Here is a 23,101-nt window from a genome sequence, read left to right on the forward strand (position 1 = left end):
CAGTCTGACTTGCAATGACAGAAATTAGTGGAGAAGCAGAAAACACATATCTGAGAATAAATCAGGTGGGTCAAGAAAGTAGTTTTAATGATTATGGAGACTGTGCTCCTCCAAAAAAAGGCAATCCATGGTTACACATGCCTGTAGAGTTTTTAAGATAAGGTGATAAATAAACTACTACAGCCATTCCCAACTTACCTGGATTCCAAACTTTTGGTAATCTGATTTCCTGGAACACAGCTCCAGACCCAGACATAAGCAGAAAAGGCCTCTGAAAAATTCAGTTGTACCAAACCTGTATATCTTATTTCAGTACAAAGGGTCATTAAACCTCCTCAGGCCTCACCCAGACATCTCCAGAGAATTTCTAAGGCCTAATGGAGCAAACTTCAGCAACCACTCCGTTTTCCAACTCACACTGAATGACAGAGTAGCATGAGGGCAGAGTAAGTCCAAAGCCTGATTCCAACTAGAACCAACAGGTGCTACATCAAACAGGACCTCTCTGAGCTCGGATTCTTTTTCACCAGTACTGGCACACTAGTGAAGTCATACAAGTTGTCTACATGGAAAGCATTGACCTTAGAATGCACTATATAATAATTGCTCAATGAATTGTAGTTTCTATTATGTTTAATGGTGTCACTGAACATGCTTTCTTCCTGACATTGAGACCAGTAGATGCCAGTATGCCTCCACAGTTCACTACTCCATCTGAATTTTTAATTGTATATCTTTTAGCGCATGGAGGGCAGATGGTTTATATTACATGACTAGTCTTTATTGTATCATTCTTCGGAACTGTATATCCAAATCCAATGTGTATCCATATATATACATATAAAAAGTACATTAGATATAATAATCCTTGTAAGCCGTTACCTTGTTTTTAGGATATTTGTATCTTTCAGCTTACTACCTGGCACATAATATGTTCCGGGTTAACATTTATTTATATTTGTTGTTATTGTTCTAGGAGTGTCTGGAGTTTTTTAATATCCCAGAATCTCAGTCAACACATTATTTTCTCATGGATAAACGGTGGAATCTTATCCACTACAATAAGGTGAGACCATGCAGTAATGGCACTCATGTTGAGTTATGTCAGGAACTTGTCATGCCTTTCCTGAATGTCCCTCTCACTCAGGGAGGTATCGTTGTTTAGAGGTTAGGAATATGGTCACTTAGGTGACACCACCTTACTGTCAGCATAGCTTTGGACTAGTCATGGTACCTTGTTACCTTTCATTTTCCTTGTCTGTAAAATGAAGATGATGATGATATTATCTACTATAGGTTGTAATAATTAAAGGATATAAGGCAAGTAGAGCACTATGTTACTCATTACTATCACCTCTTGATGAAAAATTAAGTTGCCCATATAATAACTATGGTCTATTTGGAATGCTAAAGTCATTGTTGTTCCTCTTTCTATTATGTTAAGCATGACTGTGATAACCTGACCTAATGACCAAAAGGGCTCCTCAAGAAGATCATTGACATCACTTTACAGTGACCATCCTCCAGAATGTCATTTATTAAATTGCCTTTGGCTCCTCTGCTCCTGATGCAGCACCCTTGTGTTTGGAAAGGGTGCTAAGCCTAAATGGTTTGACACGTTCCTGAGGAGGGGGGTTTATCTTCCCTGGGATTTTATAGAATTGGGAAGCATAAAGTGATTAAACCATTATCAAATACATAGCTTTCTTTGACCTTTGGGTAAAGAGGAAATGACAGTAAAGTTTTAATCATTTGAACTCTTGTTTTCTCTTTGTGTAATCCTGCCACAGACCTATGTTCGGGATATTTATCCTTTTCGGAGGTCAGTATCTCCACAGCTGAATCTTGTACATATGCATCCAGAGAAAGGACAGGAGCTCATTCAGAAGCAGGTGCCTGACCATCTCTGTTTAATTATATGGTTTTGTCAAGTCATTGGGATAGATGATCAGTAAATGTGCTTGTTGCCAACCCTGAGATTCTATGATTCCGATGCGATCCTCTCTAGAGAGAGTTGATAGATAGGCCCTTGATCAATAATTCCCCAAAATACTGTGTTAGTTTTCATAAATGGGATTATAATGGAGAGGTATTAAGGAACACTCAGTTGGATTAATACTATAACAAATTGTTGGGTATAAACATTACAAATCTTCTTCTTTTATTTTTTTTAAGGTTTATTTATTTTTGAGAGAGAGACAGACAGACAGAACATGAGCAGAGGAGGGGCAGAGAGAGAGAGGGAGACACAGAATCTGAAGCAGGCTCCAGGCTCTGAGCTGTCAGCATAGAGCCCTATGTGGAGCTCGAACTCATGAACCGCAAAATAATGACCTAAGCCACAGTCAGATGCTTAACCGGCTGAGCCACCCAGGTGCCCTACCACTAGAAATCTAATTTATTTACCTACTAGTTTCCAAGTTTTCTTTTCACAGTTTTGTAAAACAGGATTGGAAGCACACATAATGTAGCTATTAGAAGTTTGCCCGAGATGTTTACACTAGCTGGGAAAAAATAAAATAAAAGGGACAAATGTATTATGCTTGAGAAAAGCACTGAACTAAGGTATACAGATTTGGACACAGTCATAGCTCTGCCACTGACCAGTCATCTGACCTTAGGCATGTTACTAACTTCCCTTAAAACAGGAGGAAATGTAATCAAGCAGTTGTACTTATATTTAAGATTGAAGACCAGAATAAGGAAATTCACTAGTTTGCATGCAAAATATTGCTACAGTCCACAATTCTAATAATGATACAATTTTAATACAGTCTATATGTTACATTCACTTATTTGTAATAAAATGTCTAAACCAGAATTTCAGGATAATTTATCATTTCAGGTTTTTTGCACATACCAAGATCAATTTGGCATCAGACTGTTCAAAAATACCTTCATGAAATGAATGAGAATGGTACAGAGTTAGACCAATTAAATAATTAAAAATACAGTTAGCATTGGGGCATCTGGCTGGCTTACTGGAGCATGCAACTCTTGATCTCGGGGGTTGCGAGTTCAAGCCCCACATCACGTGTAGAGATTACTTAAAAATTAAAAATAAATAAAAAATAAAAAAATACACATACACACACACACACACATATATGAGTTAGTATTAACTACCTGAATTGTGAATGTGTTACAAAATGTGAGGTGTTGGGTAAAACTGCAAGATCTTTTTTTTTATTTTAATAGGAAATTTACTGTCAAATTGGTTTCCATACAACACCCAGTGTTCATCCCAAAAGGTGCCCTCCTCAATACCCATCACCCCCCCTCCCCTCCCTCCCACCCCCCATCAATCCTCAGTTTGTTCTCAGTTTTTAAGAGTCTCTTATGCTTTGGCTTTCTCCCACTCTAACCTCTTTTTTTTTTTTTTCCTTCCCCTCCCCCATGGGTTTCTGTTAAGTTTCTCAGGATCCACACAAGAGTGAAACCATATGGTATCTGTCTTTCTCTGTATGGCTTATTTCACTTAGCATCACACTCTCCAGTTCCATCCATGTTGCTACAAAGGGCCATATTTTATTCTTTCTCATTGCCACGGGGTACTCCATTGTGTATATAAACCACAATTTCTTTATCCATTCATCAGTTGATGGACATTTAGGCTCTTTCCATAATTTAGGCTCTTTTCCATAAAGAGTGCTGCTGTAAACATTGGGGTAAAAGTGCCCCTATGCATCAGCACTCCTGTATCCCTTGGGTAAATTCCTAGCAGTGCTATTGCTGGGTCATAGGGTAGGTCTATTTTTAATTTTTTGAGGAACCTCCACACTGTTTTCCAGAGCAGCTGGACCAGTTTGCATTCCCACCAACAGTGCAAGAGGGTTCCCGTTTCTCCACATCCTCTCCAGCATCTATAGTCTCCTGATTTGTTCATTTTAGCCACTCTGACTGGCATGAGGTGGTATCTCAGGGTGTTTTGATTTGTATTTCCTTGATGAGGAGCGACGTTGAGCATCTTTTCATGTGCCTGTTGGCCATCCGGGTGTCTTCTTTAGAGAAGTGTCTATTCATGTTTTCTGCCCATTTCTTCACTGGGTTATTTGTTTTTCGAGTGTGGAGTTTGGTGAGCTCTTTATAGATTTTGGATACTAGTCCTTTGTCTGATATGTCATTTGCAAATATCTTTTCCCATTCCGTTGGTTGTCTTTTAGTTTTGTTGATTGTTTCCTTTGCAGTACAGAAGCTTTTTATCTTGATGAGGTCCCAAGTTCATTTTTGCTTTTAATTCCCTTGCCTTTGGGGATGTGTCAAGTAAGTGCTGCGGCTGATATCAGAGAGGTTTTTTCCTGCTTTCTCCTCTAGGGTTTTGATGGTTTCCTGTCTCACATTCAGGTCCTTTATCCATTTTGAGTTTATTTTTGTGAATGGTGTAAGAAAGTGGTCTAGTTTCATCCTTCTGCATGTTGCTGTCCAGTTCTCCCAGCACCATTTGTTAAAGAGACAGACTGTCTTTTTTCCATTGGATGTTCTTTCCTGCTTTGTCAAAGATTAGTTGGCCATACTTTTGTGGGTCTGGTTCTGGGGTTTCTATTCTATGCCATTGGTCTATGTGTCTGTTTTTGTGCCAATACCAATGCTGTCTTGATGATTACAGCTTTGTAGTAGAGGCTAAAGTCTGGGATTGTGATGCTTCCGGCTTTGGTCTTCTTCTTCAAAATTACTTTGGCTATTTGGGGCCTTTTGTGGTTCTATACAAATTTTACGATTGCTTGTTCTAGCTTCTAGAAGAATGCTGGTGCAAGTTTGATTGGGATTGCATTGAATGTGTAGATAGCTTTGGGTAGTGTTGACACTTTGACAATATTTATTCTTCCAATCCATGAGCACAGAATGTTTTTCCATTTCTTTATATCTTCTTCAATTTCCTTCATAATCTTTCTATAGTTGTCAGCATACAGATCTTTTACATCTTTGGTTAGGTTTATTCCTAGGTATTTTATGCTTCTTGGTGCAATTGTGAATGCAATCAGTTTCTTTGTCTTTCTGTTGCTTCATTATTAGAAGCATTCTTATTCTTATTCTTATTCTTATTCTTATTCTTATAAGAATGCAACTGATTTCTGTACATTGATTTTGTATGCTGCAACTTTGCTGAATTCATGTATCAGTTCTAGCAGACTTTTGGTGGAGTCTATCAGATTTTCCATGTATAATATTATGTCATCTGCAAAAAGTGAAAGCTTAACTTCATCTTTGCCAATTTTGATGCCTTTGATTTCCTTTTGTTGTCTGACTGCTGATGCTAGAACTTCCAACACTATATTAAACAACAGCGGTGAGAGTGGGCATCCCTGTCGTGTTCCTGATCTCAGGGAGAAACCTCTCAGTTTTTCCCCATTGAGGATGATATTAGCTGTGGGCTTTTCATAAATGGCTTTTATGATGTTTAAGTATGGTCCTTCTGTCCCGACTTTCTCGAGGGTTTTTATTAAGAAAGATGCTGAATTTTGTCAAATGCTTTTTCTGCATTGATTGACAGGATCATATGGTTCTTAACTTTTCTTTTATTAATGTGATGTATCACATTGGTTGATTTGCGAATGTTGAAGGAGCCCTGCAGCCCAGGAATGAATCCCACTTGATCATGGTGACTAATCCTTTTTATATGCTGTTGAATTTGATTTGCTAGTATCTTGTTGAGCATTTTTACATCCATATTCATCAGGGATATTGGCCTGTAGTTCTCTTTTTTTGCTGGGTCTCTGTCTGGTTTAGGAATCAAAGTAATTCTGGCTTCATAGAATGAGTCTGGAAGTTTTCCTTCCCTTTCTATTTTTTGGAACAGCTTGAGAAGGATAGGTATTATCTCTGCTTTAAATGTCTGGTAGAATTCCCCAGGGAAGCCATCTGGTCCTGGACTCTTATTTGTTGGGAGATTTTTGAGAACTGATTCAATCTCTTCACTGGTTATGGGTTTGTTCAAGTTTTCTATTTCTTCCTGTTTGAGTTGTGGAAGAGTGTGGGTGTTCAGGAATTTGTCCATTTCTTCCAGGTTGTCCAGTTTGTTGGCATATAATTTTTCATAGTATTCCCTGATAATTGCTTGTATTTCTGAGGGATTGGTTGTAATAATTCCATTTTCATTCATGAATTTATCTCTTTGGGTCATCTCCCTTTTCTTTTTGAGAAGCCTGGCTAGAGGTTTATCAATTTTGTTTATATTTTCAAAAAACCAACTCTTGGTTTCATTGATCTGCTCTACAGTTTTTTTTTAGATTCTATATTGTTTATTTCTGCTCTGATCTTTATTATTTCTCTTCTTCTGCAGGGTTTGGGGTGTCTTGGCTGTTCTGCTTCTATTTCCTTTAGGTGTGCTGTTAGATTTGTAAAACAAGATTTTTCTTGTTTCTTGAGATAGGCCTGGATTGCAATGTATTTTCCTCTGAGGACTGCCTTCGCTGCGTCCCAAAGCGTTTGGATTGGTGTATTTTCATTTTCATTTGTTTCCATATAGTTCTTAATTTCTTCTCTAATTGCCTGGTTGACCCATTCATTCTTTAGTAGGGGTTCTTTAACCTCCATGCTTTTGGAAGTTTTCCAGACTTTTTCCTGTAGTTGATTTCAAGCTGCATAGCATTGTGGTCTGAAAGTATGCATGGTATGATTCCAATTCTTGTATACTTATGAAGGGCTGTTTTGTGACCCCGTATGTGATCTATCTTGGAGAATGTTCCATGTGCACTCGAGAAGAAAATATATTCTATTGCTTTGGGATGCAGAGTTCTAACTATATCTGTCAAGTCCATCTGATCCAATGTATCATTCAGGGCCCTTGTTTCTTTATTGATCCTGTGTCTAGATGATTTATCCATTGTTGTAAGTGGAGTATTAAAGTCCCCTGAAATTGCCTTATTCTTATCAATAAGGTTGCTTATGTTTTGATTGTTTTATGACAATTATTTATAATTAATTATTGGGGCCTCCGTATTCAGCACATAGACATTTATAATTGTTAGCTCTTCCTGATGGATAGACCCTGTAGTTATTATATAATGCCCTTCTTCATTTCTTGTTACAGCCTTTAATTTAAAGTCTAGTTTGTCTGACATATGTATGGCTACTCCAGCTTTCTTTTGACTTCCAGTAGCATGATAGATAGTTCTCCATCCCCTCACTCTTAATCTGAAGGTGTCCTCAGGTCTAAAATGAGTCTCTTGTAGACAGAAAATAGATGGGTCTTGTTTTTTTATCCATTCTGATACCCTGTGTCTTTTGGTTGGAGCATTTACTCCATTTACATTCAGTGTTATTATAGAAAGATATGTGTTTAGAGTCATTGTGATGTCTGTAGTTTTCCTGCTTGTAGTGATGTCTCTGGTACTTTGTGGTCCTTGCAACATTTCACTCACAGAATCCCCCTTAGGATCTCTTGTAGGGCAGGTTTAGTGGTGATGAATTCCTTCAGTGTTTGTTTGTTTCAGAAGACCTTGATCTCTCCTTCTATTCTAAATGACAGACTTGCTGGATAAAGGATTCTCGGCTGCATATTTTTTCTGTTCCTCACATTGAAGATTTCCTGCCATTCCTTTCTGGCCTGCCAAGTTTCAGTAGAGAGATCCGTCACTGGTCTTATCATTCTCCCTTTATATGTTAGAGCACGTTTATCTCTAGCTGCTTTCAGAATTTTCTCTTTAACCTTGTATTTTGCCAGCTTCACTATGATATGTCGTGCAGAAGATCGATTCAAGTTACATCAGAAGGGAGTTCTCTGTGCCTCTTGGATTTCAATGCCTTTTTCCTTCCCCAGATCAGGGAAGTTCTCAGCTATGATTTCTTCAAGTACACCTTCAGCACCTTTCCTCTCTCTTCCTCCTCTGGAATACCAATTATGCGTATATTTTTGCATTTAATTGTGTCACTTAGTTCTCTAATTCTCCCCTCATACTCCTGGATTTTTTTATCTCTCTTTTTCTCAGCTTCCTCTTTTTCTATAATTTTATCTTCTAATTCACCTATTCTCTCCTCTGCCTCTTCAATCTGAGCTGTGGTCGCCTCCATTTTATTTTGCACCTCATTTATAGCATTTTTTAGCTCCTCATGACTGTTTCTTAGTCCCTTGATCTCTGTAGCAATAGATTCTCTGCTGTCCTCTATACTTTTTTCAAGCCCAGAGATTAATTTTATGACTATTATTTTAAATTAATTTTCTGTTACATTGCTTAAATCGTTTTTGTTTAGTTCATTAGCTGTTGCTACTTCCTGGAGTTTCTTTTGAGGAGAATTCTTCCATTTCGTCATTTTGGATAGTCCCTGGAGTGGCGCGGAACTGCAGGGCTCTTCCTCTGTGCTGTCTATAGTAACTTGCGTTAGTGGGTGGGGCCACAGTCAGACCTAATGTCTGCCCCCAGCCCACTGCTGGGGCCACAGTCAGACTGGTGTGTACCTTATCTTCCCCTCTCCCAGAGGCAGGACTCACTGTTGAGTGGTGTGGCCCCTGTCTGAGCTACTTGCACACCGCCAGGCTTGTGGTGCTGCTTCGATGGGATCTGGCGTATTTACCAGGGTGGATCCGCAAGGTGCACAGGAGCGGGAGGGGCAGACTCAGCTCACTTTGCCTTCGGTGGTCCACTTCGGGAGGCGCCCTGTGGCACCAGGAGGGAGGCAGACCCATTGGAGGAATGGATCCACAGAAGCACAGCATTGGGTGTTTGCGTGGTGCAAGCAAGTTCTGTGATGGGAACTGGTCCCTTTGGGATTTTGCCTGGGGGATGTGAGAGGGAGATGGCACTGGCCAGTGCCTTTGTTCCCTGCCGAGCTGAGCTCTGTCTTCCGGGGCTCAACACCTTTCCCTCCCGTTGTCCTCTAGCCCTCCCACTCTCGGAGCAGAACTGTTGACTTATAACATTCCAGATGTTAAGTCCTGCTGGCTATCAGAACACACTCCGCCTGGCCCCTCCACTTTTGCAAGCCAGACTTGGGGGCTCTGCCTTGTAGGGTGGGCTGGCTGCCCCTCCGCTGCCCTGGCTCCCTCCCACCAGTCCATGTAGCATGCAACGCCTCTCCACCCTTCCTACCCTCTTCCGTGGGCCTCTCGTCTACACTTGGCTCTGGAGAGTCCATTCTGCTAGTCTTCTGGCAGTTTTCTGGGTTATTTAGGCAGGTGTGAGTGGAATCCAAGTGGTCAGCAGGATGCACTGAGCCCAACGTCCTCCTACGCCGCCATCTTCCTTCCCAAAAAACGCAAGGTTATTTTTTTCTCTGCTGGGACTGTTAGAGCTCTATCCTCAGTCATCCTGTTCTTGATTTTATTCCAGGCACAAATGCAAGATCATAGTGGGCTGTCTGACACTGGCCTGTTGAGCTCCCCTGAGCTTGCCGCTTTCTCGCAGGCTCTGGAGGCCATAAGTCCCTCCTGGAGTCTAGCTTTGTAGCTGCTCTGTCAGGTGCTTTCAGACAGCAGGCACTTCCTTTCCTGGGCTGTGTCTGGGGTCAGACTGGGTGCACCTCTGAAACCGAGGGAGTGCGAGGTCAGATGGCAGCTCCAAAACTGCAAGATCTTAAGTATATATCATTTCTAGAATGACTTTCCCCAAATTATCCCAGCCCTTGATTTTAGCCGCAAAAGAATTAAAATCATAATCAATAATAGCACTTTGCTAGTGTATCCCTCTTTATGTTTAAGAACATGTCTTTAAAAATAGCACAAAATGAGGTTCTTGTTCTACGTACACTCTAAGTTGGAATCTTAAGATCTCTTCCTGAGTTCTGCAGGGAGAGAGTGATATGCAGGCTTATGATTCTGGCATGGGAATTTCCTTAGCAGCCTCCAACTGCTTATGGACCACACCCTCTGCTCACCGATCATCAATAGATAAGGAACAAAGAGAAGGATCCAAGAGAATTATGTCCATGCCATCTAGTCCCATCAGCTTTGTCCCAAGATAGGTTTCTCCTGGATCCCATTTCAGTCTTTTTTTTAAGAGAAAAACCCAGAACTGACAAGAAACAGCTTAAGGCATCAGTGGAAATGGTAGAGGCACTTGGAACTGACTGGCTCCTGTTGTAAAAGATCTTCCATATTATGCCATCCAAACAAATGGGCTCTATTTAATATCGAACTATTCCTGACAATGCTTGCATTGTGCTCCCCCAGCCTGCAAACCCCGTAAGAAACACTTCCTTCTGTGGAGCAGACGGAGACAGGAAGTGAGAGTCAATCAAGCATTGTTTGCTCTTTCTATGTGGTAAAGAAAAAAAAAACATTTCTCTCTCAATTCACCACTCCCCTTAATTTTTTATCAGCCCCGTTTGCTATTAAATATTTTATTTCAATTTCTTCACTCCTTTTAATATCAGAGTTGCTAATTCTACTTTTCCTCTACTCCTGCCTTTGTTTGCTGCCAGGTGTTCACTCGGAAGCTGGAGGAAGTTGGGCGGGTTTTGTTTCTCATCTCCCTGACCCAGAAGATCCCCACAGCCCACAAGCAGTCTCACGTCTCCATGCTCCAGGAAGACCTCCTCCGACTACCCTCATTCCCCCGAAGTGCTATTGACGCTGAATTTTCACTCTTCAGTGATCCACAAGGTATCAGGAGGAAAGCATTTCCTCCCTTGGGCTTCCCAAGCCCTGGATTTGTCCTCAGCTGGAAAGCCTCTTAACCAGCAGACAGTTTTCTAAGCCGTTGTTTCTCAGCCTTGAGTGCATCAGGATCACCTGGAGGACTTCACAAAACACAGATTGCTGGGCTCCACCCTCCCATGCTTCTGATTCGGTAGTTCTGGAATGGAGCCTGGGAACTTGAATTTTAACAAGTTCCCAGGTGATGTTGATGCTGTTATTCCAGGGATCAAACTTTGAGACCCATCCTCTAAGCTAATCATAAGCAGTTGAAGGAAATAGTATGGTATTGTTAAGGAAGTACTTGACTAAGTGAAGAATGGGTGTTCATAGGCCGTTCAGAAAGGGGCAAAACTAATTACAGAAATCAGGACAGTGGCTGCTTCTGGGATGGGGATAGGGGAGCTGGATTTTCTGGAAAGGGGCCTGAGGGAACTTTCTGAGGTGATGAAAATGGTCTATGTATTGACTGGTATGTTGGTCACATGGGTGTGTATTTTTGCCAAAACTCACTAAGCTCTATATTTGAGATCTGTGCATGTTTTACTCTATCTAAATTACACCTGAATTGAGAGGGAGCCCGAGACAGACAAAAAGAAACTTGTTTTGAAACCTTACTATGTTACTCCTTTGAGACACTTCAATTAGCATCCCAGTGTTCAGTGTCTTCACTCAGAAGCTCCAGAACAAATAGTAGAAAGAGCTCTAGTCTGTCCAGGAGTTAAAAGATCTAGACGCAGTCCCAACCCTGCCATTTTCTCTCTGAAACAGCCTATTTTTTTTTTCCTCAAAGCCACTGCTTATTCAGTAGCAACATGCTGCAAATGCCAGCCCTGTGTTGCCTACAGAGTTGAATCAAAGAGGTGATGATGGAAGTCCTTTGAGAACTAGGGAGTGTGATACCAGCGCCAGCCATGTGTGCTGGGAAGCGTTTCAGCAGTGCATCTTATCTTCACGTCCCGGAGCTGGAGCAAATGGGAAACAGCAGCGTCCTCCGGTTTGATTGCCCTCCCACGCTGACAGGATTGGTGTGGGGCTAATTCTGTCTCTGCTGTTTCATGTTCTCACAGCTGGGAAGGAGCTGTTTGGCCTCGACACTCTTCAGAAAAGCTTGTGGATCCAGCTCCTGGAGGAGATGTTCCTGGGCATGCCAAGCGAGTTTCCCTGGGGAGATGAAATCATGCTCTTCCTCAACGTTTTCAATGGGGCTCTGATCCTCCACCCAGAAGACAGTGCCCTGCTCAGGCAGTACGCTGCCACCGTCATCAACAGCGCTGTGCACTTCAATCACCTTTTCTCTCTCAGTGGCTACCAGTGGATTCTGCCCACCATGCTGCAGGTGCCATGGCTCTACTCTTCTAACACATAATTAACTGCCCAGATGGCAGGTCAACAAGATCTGTGGTAAACCTTTTTAATGATAGAATTATCTTCTTTTGTGGCAGCAAAGGCACCAAATGAAATCTCCCCAGAAATTTCCAAAAGGTCACAATATCCTAAGATATCCATTCTATCCTCAGATCTTCCAGACCTGGAATTTGCTTTCCCATTTCTTCTAGCCACTCTGTGAGTGCTTCTCAAAGTGTGGTCTCTAGACCAGAGCACCAACATCACCTGGGAATGTGTTAGACGAATTCTTGGGTCCCACCCTCTATTTAATCAGAAACAGTGGAGTCAGGACCCATTAACCTGGGTTTTTACAAGACCTCCAGGTGGTTCTAGTGCCCTAGAAATTTGGGAATCGCTGCTCTTTTTATTCAAATGTACAGCAAGTATTCAGCTGATGTTTCTCCTGAGAGATTCTCTGATCTCTATCTGAATAGAGATTTCTGTTGCTATTAAACTTACTATGCTGAGATTGGAGGAGGTGAATTCAGCAGAAATTGTTTCCATGTACTCCTGTCTAATGTGTATCTGGCTAGGTTTAGGAGTACTGGATGAAGTTCAAACAAACCCTAGGGGCTCACCCTAATTCTCTACTATGGAAATTTCAATAAAAATTATAAAAGTAATACATGCTTGTGCAAAGTAGAATTTGTTCAACCTATAGGGGCAAGAAGTTTTCTTTTAGTATCAGGCCTCTCCTATTTTTAAATAGTTGGAATTTTCTCTATTTCTATAACTTTTCTTACTGATTACCAAAAGCAAATGCTCATTATAACATTCAGAAAATAAAGTTTAAAGAAGAAAATAAAGATCACTTATAATCCTCCTTCCTAGATAACCATTGTTTATACTTCTTGAAAATCTTGGCACTCTATCCTACTTTAAAAAAAAAAAAACATATGGATCATACCGTATATTCAAGTTTGTTACCTACTTTTCTCACATAACACTAAAAATATCATGGACATTTTTTCACATAGCTACATTTTGTGCTATAGCATATTTCTAAATAACTGCATAATATTCTGTTACATGCATATACTATAATCTATTTAATCTATCCCAATTTATGAATAATTTAAGCAGTTTCCAATTTTCCACTATTATATGCAAATTTGCAACAGGAATTCTTGTATATCCATCTTTGTGCATTTTCCCAGTTCCTTTCTTGAAAGAAATTCCTGGTCACAAACTCCCTGGGAAAAAGTGTATTCATGTGTATTACCAAATTTCTCTGAAGAGAGATGATACTGTTTTACTCCCATCAACCAGTTTATTAAATTTAGCCATTTTCCTCCACGCATCCCGTGGCTATGAGTTTTAAGAGTAAACACAACTCTGATATGCTGTTAAGGCATTTTCTGAATATATGCCATTTTTCCCACAGGTATACTCTGACTATGAAAGCAATCCCCAGCTGCGTCAAGCCATCGAATTTGCCTGCCACCAGTTCTACATTCTACACCGGAAGCCATTTGTGCTCCAGCTGTTTGCTAGTGTGGCCCCTCTCCTGGAGTTTCCGGTAAGTGGCTCTCTGGAAATAAATGTAGACCAAATGAAAAAAAGCAAAGGCTCTTTATTCAGAATTTGCTACGGCAATGGAGTTAGCCACTGTGACTTGTGTCTTGGCAAAGACTCAAAGGCAGACAGAGGAGTAAGAGATTTTATGGTGGAGAAAAGGGAAGACTTCAGATATGCCCTGACTGGAGGCCATGGGTGTGGGGGAGCTGTAAGCAGGCTAACTAGAAGGCAGGGGGTGGGGGGCACATCCTATGCAATTGGTTAGGGGTACATATTTGGCTTTCTCTGACTGGTCTAGTTGGAAGAAGGGACAAGGATTAGGGAAGCTGTCAATTGTAATCAAGTCCTGGCCTTTTGGGGAGCCAATGGTTAAAGGGGTTATTGTTTGGTTTCCACTAGAGCTAGTAGGCTGACTTCCTAGTAACCTGACTTGTAGCAGGCTAGCTTCCCTGGCTAGTTACTGTGGACAGTGGGTTGGTTTCCTGAGTAGGTTACTACAGGTTCTTGATCAGTGTTCTATTTTTATATATGGGCTACTCATTTATATTGTCCATTTGTATAATCAGTGTCTCAGCTCTCGTTCTTCAACCAATGTGATAAGAATATCACGTATTATTTCTCTTCATTTTTCTTCAACACTCGTCTCAGCCTGTAAGATATAAATAGACCAACTCTCCAGTTATATACTTAATTAATAAAAAGATAGAAAATAGAATGTGGCAAAAGGAAGAGTTCCTGATTCTCATTCCTATCACTGTCTAGTACTTACCCTGTTTTATTTTTCTTTTTCTTCAGAACACTCATGCCGTATTGCATATCATACACGTATTTGTTTCACTACTACATTTCTCTACCATACCCCAAAATAGAATTTAAGCTCCGCTAAAACAAGACCTTCACCTGTTTTTCTGTTTGCTTTTGGTTTGTTTTAGTTGTTTTGCTTGTAGGTCTTTTTTGGTTTGGTTTTGTTACAACCTTGGTATACAGAATTGTGCATGGCACATAGTAAGAATTTAATAGGGATTTGTTGTTTTAATGGATGAATCAAAACCATTTTAAATAGATTTGAGATGGCAGATATCTCCATTTTGGAATTATATTATCAAACAAGACCTGTAAAATGCCCAGAGTTGTGAAAATTAGCATCTGTTTCCCCAAACGTATTTGAAGTGTTCAACTAATATGTTATGGAAAGTTCCTTTGGGAATGCAGAGTCCTTCCAACACAGACCAGAGGAAACATTTACATGAGTGATTCTGGAAGTTTACATACTGCTCTATTTTTAGGAGTTTCCACAAATATCTCTTTTGTACCAGATTAACATTTAATAGAATCCTTGAAAGTCAGGGATTCTACTCCAAAATCATATGGTAGCATTTTTGGATGCAGGATTGTGTGAGCTAAATACCGGATCAATGTAATTGCTGTCAGTGATAATGTTATTGAAATTTGAATTACTGATCACACCGTGTTAGTGCTGAGGTGGGAATCAATAAATTAAAATTGCCTTTCTTTATTCAGGATGTGGCCAATAATGGGCCCGGCAAAGGTGTGTCAGCTCAGTGCCTGTTCGACCTGCTGCAGTCCCTGGAGGGCGAGACCACTGACATATTAGACATCTTAGAGCTGGTCAAAGCTGAGAAGCCTCTTAAGTCGTTAGGTAAAAACAGAATTTACCCTGATCTTCTTTGTCTCTTTGTAATTTTTTTTAATAATTCCATACTGAATATTTTAACCTAAATCAAAACAGCAAAAATAAATGGAAAAGTGGTATAAATTGAATGAGTACATTTCCTTTCTCCTTTTTTTCCTAAATTTCTTGAAAATCCTAAAGAGTAAGGAATTCTCTACCATGAAAATTGTATTAAACTGATACCTCATACTGCCCTTCTGTAGTTCTGCTGTTTTCAGGAAATTAGGTTTTCCGGGCAATTCTAGGTGAGCAACTCTCTAAAATGGTCTTTATTATCAAGGAATGTATAGAACTAGAGGTAAATCAAAGAGAAAGGCTCCTGTCTTACCTTACACATCTACATGCCCTTGATAGCTTCTAATAGGGAAAATTGTTTTTTTAAAAAACTGCCCCCCAAAAGGCACTTTTATTTATCATCTGATTCTTCAAAAGTAGGAAACAGTTTCCAGTCCTGTTAGATGAAGAAATTAATAATGTTCACGGTTTAGGATTCAAGTCTGGCGAGGAAATGGTTACAAAATATAACTGGAATGTTGAGAGTGGGAATCTCTTCTTTGTCCCTGGCAAAATGCACTTTGATTTTGTGCCTTAACCTTCTGTCCCCTCAGATTTCTGCTATGGAAATGAAGACCTGACCTTCTCTATAAGTGAGGCCATTAAGCTGTGTGTTACTGTGGTGGCATATGCTCCTGAGTCATTCAGAAGGTAACTGCAGCCCTTTGTTCTGTGCCTTGGGATAAGTAAACATGGCAAAGGAAATAAAATTGAATGAATACAAAAGTTATGCTTGTTCATATCATCCTCTAATATTCTGTAATGTATGTTTTCAAAACCTAAATTTAGGAAACTTGTCATTGCACAGGCTTTGGAAAATATAGTAAATCCTCATTAATTTAAAATTGCCTAAAACTTGGAATTTGTGCAGCAGCTAAAATGTTTAGTCTCATTTAGAAAATTTTGCCCCGATACGTGATATATGTTAATAGCAAACAAAATTTCAGAGCAGACATTTAAACTATTAAAGAAGATGCTTTTCAAGGAGCGGTGAGAACTCCTGTCATACAACGAACAAGAATATAAATCTTGCCTGTCATTTTGCCAAGTGTAAGGAATCCAAAGGATTCACATGGAAAATGTCATCCCAATTCCCGGATGTTGGCTCTGGTCTGGTTTATGTACTAATATGCGAAATGAAAGCCAGTCCCATCTTGCTATTAAAATAGGTGTTTTAAAGGCAGAGACAGGAATTCAAATGAATCATGGATAGCCCCGTTATGTAGTATAGATATTTAAAAATAATAGAGTTACATTCCTTTAAATATTCCTTGATGCTGGCTTAATCAATCCTCTGGCCCTCCTCCCCAGTGATATTGATATTAGGTAATCTGTCCCTCAACTTCTCAAGCTACTTTGATCTTTTCTTGCAATACCTAACTCATAAACAAAGTCCCACGTTATTTGCTATCATATTTTGGGTATAAGGATTAAGCTTGGCACAGGACCACCCTAAAAACTCACAGTATGGAGGAAAGAAGTCCTACTATGTTGGCAACTCTTCGAGAAAGAAGGAAAGAACTGGGTTGATCTTGGCAGTGTATCTTTATCAATTTACCCCTTAGATTGGTCTTCCCCTGTGCCCTAGAACAGGATGAGTAAAGGGGCAAAAAGGAAACAGGATTCATACTAATTGAACTCTTTCTACATGAAGAATGAATAAGAAACATCCCCCTCCTAAGATTCCCAGCTTTTTTTGTGTTAATCAATGCGGATTAAACATTATGCCTGTGGTCAACTAGAAGTGTGGCTGTAGCCCTCACTCACTCCCAGTTTCCTTGGGCTTCTCCTATAATATCGCAGCTCCTTGAAAGCCTTGAGAAAGGATTGAAACCCTACATTAACTCCAAGTCCACTGTATTCCTGGGTGTAAAAATACTCCCTATTTCTATTTTCCATTCCAAGTGTGTCTGAGTACTTTGTTAACAGGGTATATCAGGGGCTCTGCAGTGAGATGAAGTGATAACATCAAGACACTGCAATAATAAAATGCATAAATATTCTCTAATATTAAAAGGCCACGGGCGCCTGGGTGGCTCAATCGGTTGAACATCTTATGCTCACTATCCTATACCACAAATCATCTTTGCCTATTTCTGAACCCTATTCCAATGAAATATGATAAGTACTTTTTAATGCCCGACTTTTGTTATTCACTACTGTTTCATGAGATTTACCGATATAATTGTGTATAACCATAGTTTGTTCTTCATTCGTCGGTAATATTTCATTTAGTGTCTACGCCACAATTGATTTCTTATTGACCGACATTTGTGTGATATCTAATTTGAAGCTATTACAAATAGTGCTGCAGTGAACATTTTTGCGTGTGTCTTTGTGAGCACACATATCTGTATTTCTGTAGGTAGAAATGCTATGCTAGGTCATAGAATATGTGTATGTTTTGCTTTAGGAGATACTACCAGTTTTCCAAAGTGGTTGTATCAATTTCCATTCCCACCAGTGGTGTATAAACGTTCTAGTACTCTCGTGCCTCATTAGCACTTGATGCTCAGTCTTCATTTTAGCCATTTTGTTGGGTTGTAGTGAGAGCTCATTGTGGTTTTAATTTCTATTTCCCTCTTGCAAACTGAAAGGTTTGGAAGTTTTCCAGATGTTTATTGAAATTTGGATATCTACTTTTGCAAAGTACCTCTTGAAGTCTTCTACCCATTTTTAAATGAGACTATCAGTATTTTTTAATTTGATATGATTTAATTATTTACTTTGATAATTTGACTCTCAAGAGTCAGATGTGAGTACTTTTTAGCTTATATGGACTGATGTGATGGTAAACATTTAACAACCAGTTCCCTGGGGGAAGAAAGTCCCTGACACACAGCATTGCTAGTTTGCCAACATGTAGCAATTGCTGAGTACAAGATGGCAGCATGACATTGACCTTGGGGTTGGAATCAGAAGCATATGTAGGCTTCCTTGACCTGGTACATGCCTACTCCAGCATACCACTGGTTATGTGTATTTCAAATCACATCTCTTACTCTTTGACTTATGGTTTTACTTACCTAACATCATCTTTCAATGAACAGAGTTCTTCATTTTAATGTTGTCCAACGTACCACTCTTTTCCTTATTGCCTAGGGCTTTCTGTATCCTCTGAAGAAATCTTGGCTAACTCAAGATTATGAATATGTCCCTTTATATTATCTGCCAGATGCCTTATTTGTTTTATCTTCATATTCAGATTGATAATCCATCTGAAATTAATGTAAGGTATGGTGTAAAGTAAGGGTCAAGATTTCTTTTTTCCATATAAATACTAATAGACAATAGATCAAGCTCCATTTATGGAAAAGACTAGCATTTCCATTGCATTGCAATGCCATCCTTGTTATAAATCAAGTATTTGTGGATTTGTTTCAGACGCATTATTCTGGTCCATACGTCTATTTGTCTTTCCTGTGTTGTGGGGCCATGGAGCACAATGGCCAACAACAAAAAAATTTTTTTGTTTTATTCCAAGAAAGAATTCTTGAGACATTGTATGGTGCGATTTAGTGGGTTTATTTAAGTAGCACAGGGGCAGGACCTGTGGGCAGAAAGCTGTGCTTTTTGCTGTATGCAGGTGGTTGTTATAGGCTTAGTGCTCAGGGGGGAAGGGACATGCAGGGAGTATTAGATCATAAATGTCTTCTTCGAACTTCTCATAAAACTACTTTTGCAAGATTTCTCTGGTGCTTACCATTTAGTTCAACACTAACTGTTGATGAAGCACACAGGCAGTCATGAAACCCTTTAAGACTGTAGTGACCACCGTGTATTTGATCCTTAACGGAACTATGCAGGCTATAGGTCAGCCTTCCGGACTAAAGGTGAACATTTTTTGCTTCCATCCCTCATCACTCGTACCAATATTACACCGTCTTAGCTATTATAGCTTTATAATAAGTTTGATTGGTGTTTGTTCTTACTTTTACCTTCAATGTTTCTATGTACTTATGTTTAACATGGGTTTCTTATTAGAGAAATACATTTGAGATTTTTTATTATTCACTCTAGTAAGCAGCTATTTTCAGACCTGCATCACAGTGGCTATTTCCACAGACTCTTTCTCGAAAACTGCTTAAACTTTAAGAAGCCAGCCTCCCAGGGAAGGGTTTTATCTTGGGTAAAATTTGTTTCAGGTAAAAAATCACTCTCAGCAAATCCCTGGGTGGAAGCTTTATTGATCATTGTGATGCCTGTTTCTCTAAATAGGGTGCATAGCTCCACCAATTATTCTATTGTTCTTTCAACGAGTTGTTTATATGCTATTTTTCCCCTCCCCACTAGGTCATATTCTCCCTAAAGGCAAGCAGACTTTCATCACCTTTTACTAGATGCTCAATTAATTAATTAATTAATGTTGATCAAACTTCCAGCTGCTCTACTTACTCTTGACTTGGGTGGGGTGGGAAGGGCGCCTAGAATCAGTCATCACTCTCGAGGCTTTTCATTCCTCCACGTTCCTAAATATGACACAGCCAATAACAGTAGAATGTAACATGTGACTTGGTTGCCTTTCTGTTGATTAAAGTCTCCAGATGCTGATGGTCTTGGAAGCTCTGGTCCCCTGTTACCTACAAAAGCTAAAGAGGCAGACGTCACAAGTGGAGACGGTGCCTGCTGCCCGAGAAGAGATTGCGGCCACGGCTGCTCTCGCGACATCCCTGCAGGCCCTCTTGTACAGTGTAGAGGTCCTCACCAGGTAACCTGTCGCAGAGATGTCCATGACCTTACAATGTGTATATCTACCAAAAAGATGAAGAAAAAAAATGCGGTGACTAAAAATCTCTAATAACCCTATCTTTATTGATAGACACTTGCCCAAATTCAGCCTTATGTGGCTTAAAACTGCAAACATTCCCTAAATTGTTTGGATAAATAGTGCTACTCTGAATAATTAATAATAATAATACTAGGGGCTCCTGGGTAGCTCAGTCAGTTAAGCGTCTGACTCCAACTCAGGTCATGATCTCACGGTTCGTGCGTGGGTTTGAGCCCCACGTCAGGCTCTGTGCTCCAGAGCCTGGATCCTGCTTTAGATTCTGTGTCTCCCTCTCTCTCTGCCTCTCCCCCGCTCACGCTCTGTCTCTGTCTCTCTCTCTCTCTCAAAAATAAATAAACATTAAAAAAATAAAAAAAATAATAACAATAATAATAGTAATAGTAATAATACCATGAACATATTTGCATGGAGCTTGCTGAACTTCTGTGGCAGTTTTGACCCAGTAGTGAACAGATCTTTTTGTAAAAGGGCCAATATAGTGAAGATGAAAATGTGATATGTATTTTTATTAGCTTTTATATTATTTTATGAGACATGAAATGTCTCCAAGTCCAACGAAGCCTTCTTTTATTATTTTACTGTTTGTAAAGAGCTGTGGTTTTTGTACTGTCGTTTCAGACACCATAAAACAAACATAAACGACAGAATTTTATTCTCCTCCTAGAAATAACAGGTTCTCTGTGGGGCAAGGCTCAGTGGTGCTGGGATAACAGGCTGAGGGATTTGGGAATGGAAAGGTACATTGCCACCAGAGTTCAACCCTAAATAAAGGACGAAGAAGTGAGTCCTGTCGCATGAGTCTTGGGTGCAGAAGCAGATGGCATTGAGAAGCTGGGTAGGGATGGAAGGGATGGGGGCGGACGGAGTGAGAAGAACTGGAAGAGGTAGAGATAGGAAGTTCTGCAGATGAATGGCTTTCTTTGTCTGTTCCCACATACAATTAGCCAGAAAGAGATATTGTTCCCTAGAGTGGAGGTGGGGAAGACTTCTTCCTACGTCGGTGTCTTTGCCCCTCCATCATTTGGCCACATCCTTAGCCTAAATTCTGTCTGTGATTTACTCCCACCAAGAGGCACCAACTTCCTCAGCCCCATCTTGCCCTGTTGATGAGAAGCCTAGCTGAAATCCTTCAGTCCAGGAAGGACTTTTCTAACATGCACGAGCAAGTGAGAGAGGGAGGGAGATTGTGATTCATTAAGTCAATATATGTTTAGCTTCTAATCACGAGCTGCATTGCCAACCTAGGCAAGCAGAGTGTAGCCCAAAAGCCTTTGGCAGACTGCCAGTGCTGAAGAGCCCATGTGCACCTGGCAGACAAGATGGGAAGCAGTGGAACGGGGCTCCGTGCCAAACTGCCTCTTCCAATGGGATGCAGTCCCAGTGCTTTGATGATCGTTTCATGAAAGTCCTAGGAGGAAGAACATCCTAAGGAGAACTATCAGACTTACATTCTTCCTTCTGCACCTATCTGGTTACATCACGAGCCCCTTCCTGCAATTAGAGGAGAGAAGAGCAATCCATTTTTTCAAATGCCGCTTTTATTTCTCCTCATATTGTGCAATATTGGTGCTTCCCTCCTTTCTATAGGAAAGAAGTTAATAGGTCAATTAACTTATCCAAAATTGACTTACCCAAAATTCCACGAAGAGTTATGGATGGAGCATTGGCATTTAAAATTCTGTGGCTCCAGGGGCCCTGGGGTGGTTCCATCATTTGAGCATCTGACTCTTGGTTTCAGCTCAGGTCATGATCTTATAGTAGTTGGATTGAGCTCCATGTCAGGCCCTGCACTGTCAGCAGAGCCTGCTTGGGATCCTCTCTCTCTCTCCCTCTCTCTCTCTCTCTCTCTCTCTCTCCCTCTGCTCCTCCCTCACTCATGCTATCTCTTTCTCTCTCTGTCTCTCTCTCTAAGATAAATAAACTTTAAAAAATAAAAAAAGTAATAAAATAAAATTCTGTGGTTCGAAATATTCCAGCATATTTAATATTCTTTTGGTGGAGAGGAGAACTAGCTTCCTCGGTCAGCTGAGATTATTCACAATAAAATCAGCTTTGCTGTTTATACAAAAAGAAGATAAGAAGAACCCCATTTCACTTCCACGCTCCTAATTTCCTTACTCATGAAAAATAATTAATACTTATAAAGGGAGTAACACACAAGTCAGTATATTATAATGGTATTAATGTTAATTTTCTAGTGTTATCTAATATGTTACCACAAATTTAGGGGCGTAAAACAAAACATTCATTATCTCATATTTCCATAGGCCAGAAGTCTGGGCAGGCTTAGCTGGTTTCTCTGCTCAGGATCTCACAAAGCCAAAATCAAGATGGCAATCACGCTGGGCTCTTATCGGAAAGTTCTGGGGGAAAATCCTTATCTAAGCTTGTTTAGGTTTCGGGCAGAATCCAACACCATGCAGTTTTAGGTCTGAGGTCCTCTTTCCTTTTTGTCAGCCAGGGGCCACTCAGAAGGTACCTGCCTTCCTTCTCACATGGCTCCTTCTATCTTCCAGTCAGCAATGGTGCCCTGAGCTCTTCTCATGCTTCAAGTCTATCTGTTCCTAGCAAGGGAGAACTCTGCTTTTTAAGGGCTGGTGCCGTAAGATTAGGCCTACCCAGATAATTTCCCTTTTGCAGTGTAACATATTGTAATCACTGAGGTAACGCCAGGAGGAGTATAGGTCTCGGGGCCATCTTTAAATTCTGCCTACCACAACAATGGCACAGGAAGACAAAGTCTAGGGTGGCTGTTAAAAGCTTACTTTCCAGCCACACCCAGCATACAGAAAATGAGCATTATGAAAGCAAGCCTTAAAGAGTTCGTGCAAGCTTTGAAAAGCTGCATCATCCTTTCCATGTCTCAGATGCTGATACAGAGGCAAAGATTACCTAGTATTTAAAGGAAACCCTGCAGGTATAAAATGAGATGATTCAAATCTACTTCTGAGTGTCTAAATTACCTACTTATAACAGATACTAATTTACTCACTTCTTTGGGTAGTCTTAGGTATAATTTTGACTAGAAGGATTCTTTCATCCTTTGATTGTTTTTCAGAAAAAAATAAGGTGGTTATATTGATTACAA

The 23,101-nt window shown here is 40.2% G+C and overlaps 1 protein-coding gene across 4 annotated transcripts in view; it reads left to right on the forward strand.

The window, feature by feature from the left end:
- The window catches only part of UNC80 (unc-80 homolog, NALCN channel complex subunit), a 225,572-nt gene that overhangs the window by 155,966 nt on the left and 46,505 nt on the right, over positions 1–23,101 (forward strand). For all 4 annotated transcript variants that reach the window (XM_043577699.1, XM_043577697.1, XM_043577698.1 and 1 more), the window contains 8 exons: positions 977–1,066; positions 1,791–1,892; positions 10,357–10,537; positions 11,641–11,909; positions 13,344–13,478; positions 14,999–15,137; positions 15,779–15,875; positions 19,762–19,932. In XM_043577699.1, the coding sequence (XP_043433634.1) occupies positions 977–1,066; positions 1,791–1,892; positions 10,357–10,537; positions 11,641–11,909; positions 13,344–13,478; positions 14,999–15,137; positions 15,779–15,875; positions 19,762–19,932 (1,184 nt within the window). The remainder of the gene's footprint in view (positions 1–976; positions 1,067–1,790; positions 1,893–10,356; positions 10,538–11,640; positions 11,910–13,343; positions 13,479–14,998; positions 15,138–15,778; positions 15,876–19,761; positions 19,933–23,101) is intronic.

This window comes from Prionailurus bengalensis, chromosome C1 (assembly GCF_016509475.1).
Source record: "Prionailurus bengalensis isolate Pbe53 chromosome C1, Fcat_Pben_1.1_paternal_pri, whole genome shotgun sequence".
NCBI lineage: Eukaryota > Metazoa > Chordata > Mammalia > Carnivora > Felidae > Prionailurus > Prionailurus bengalensis.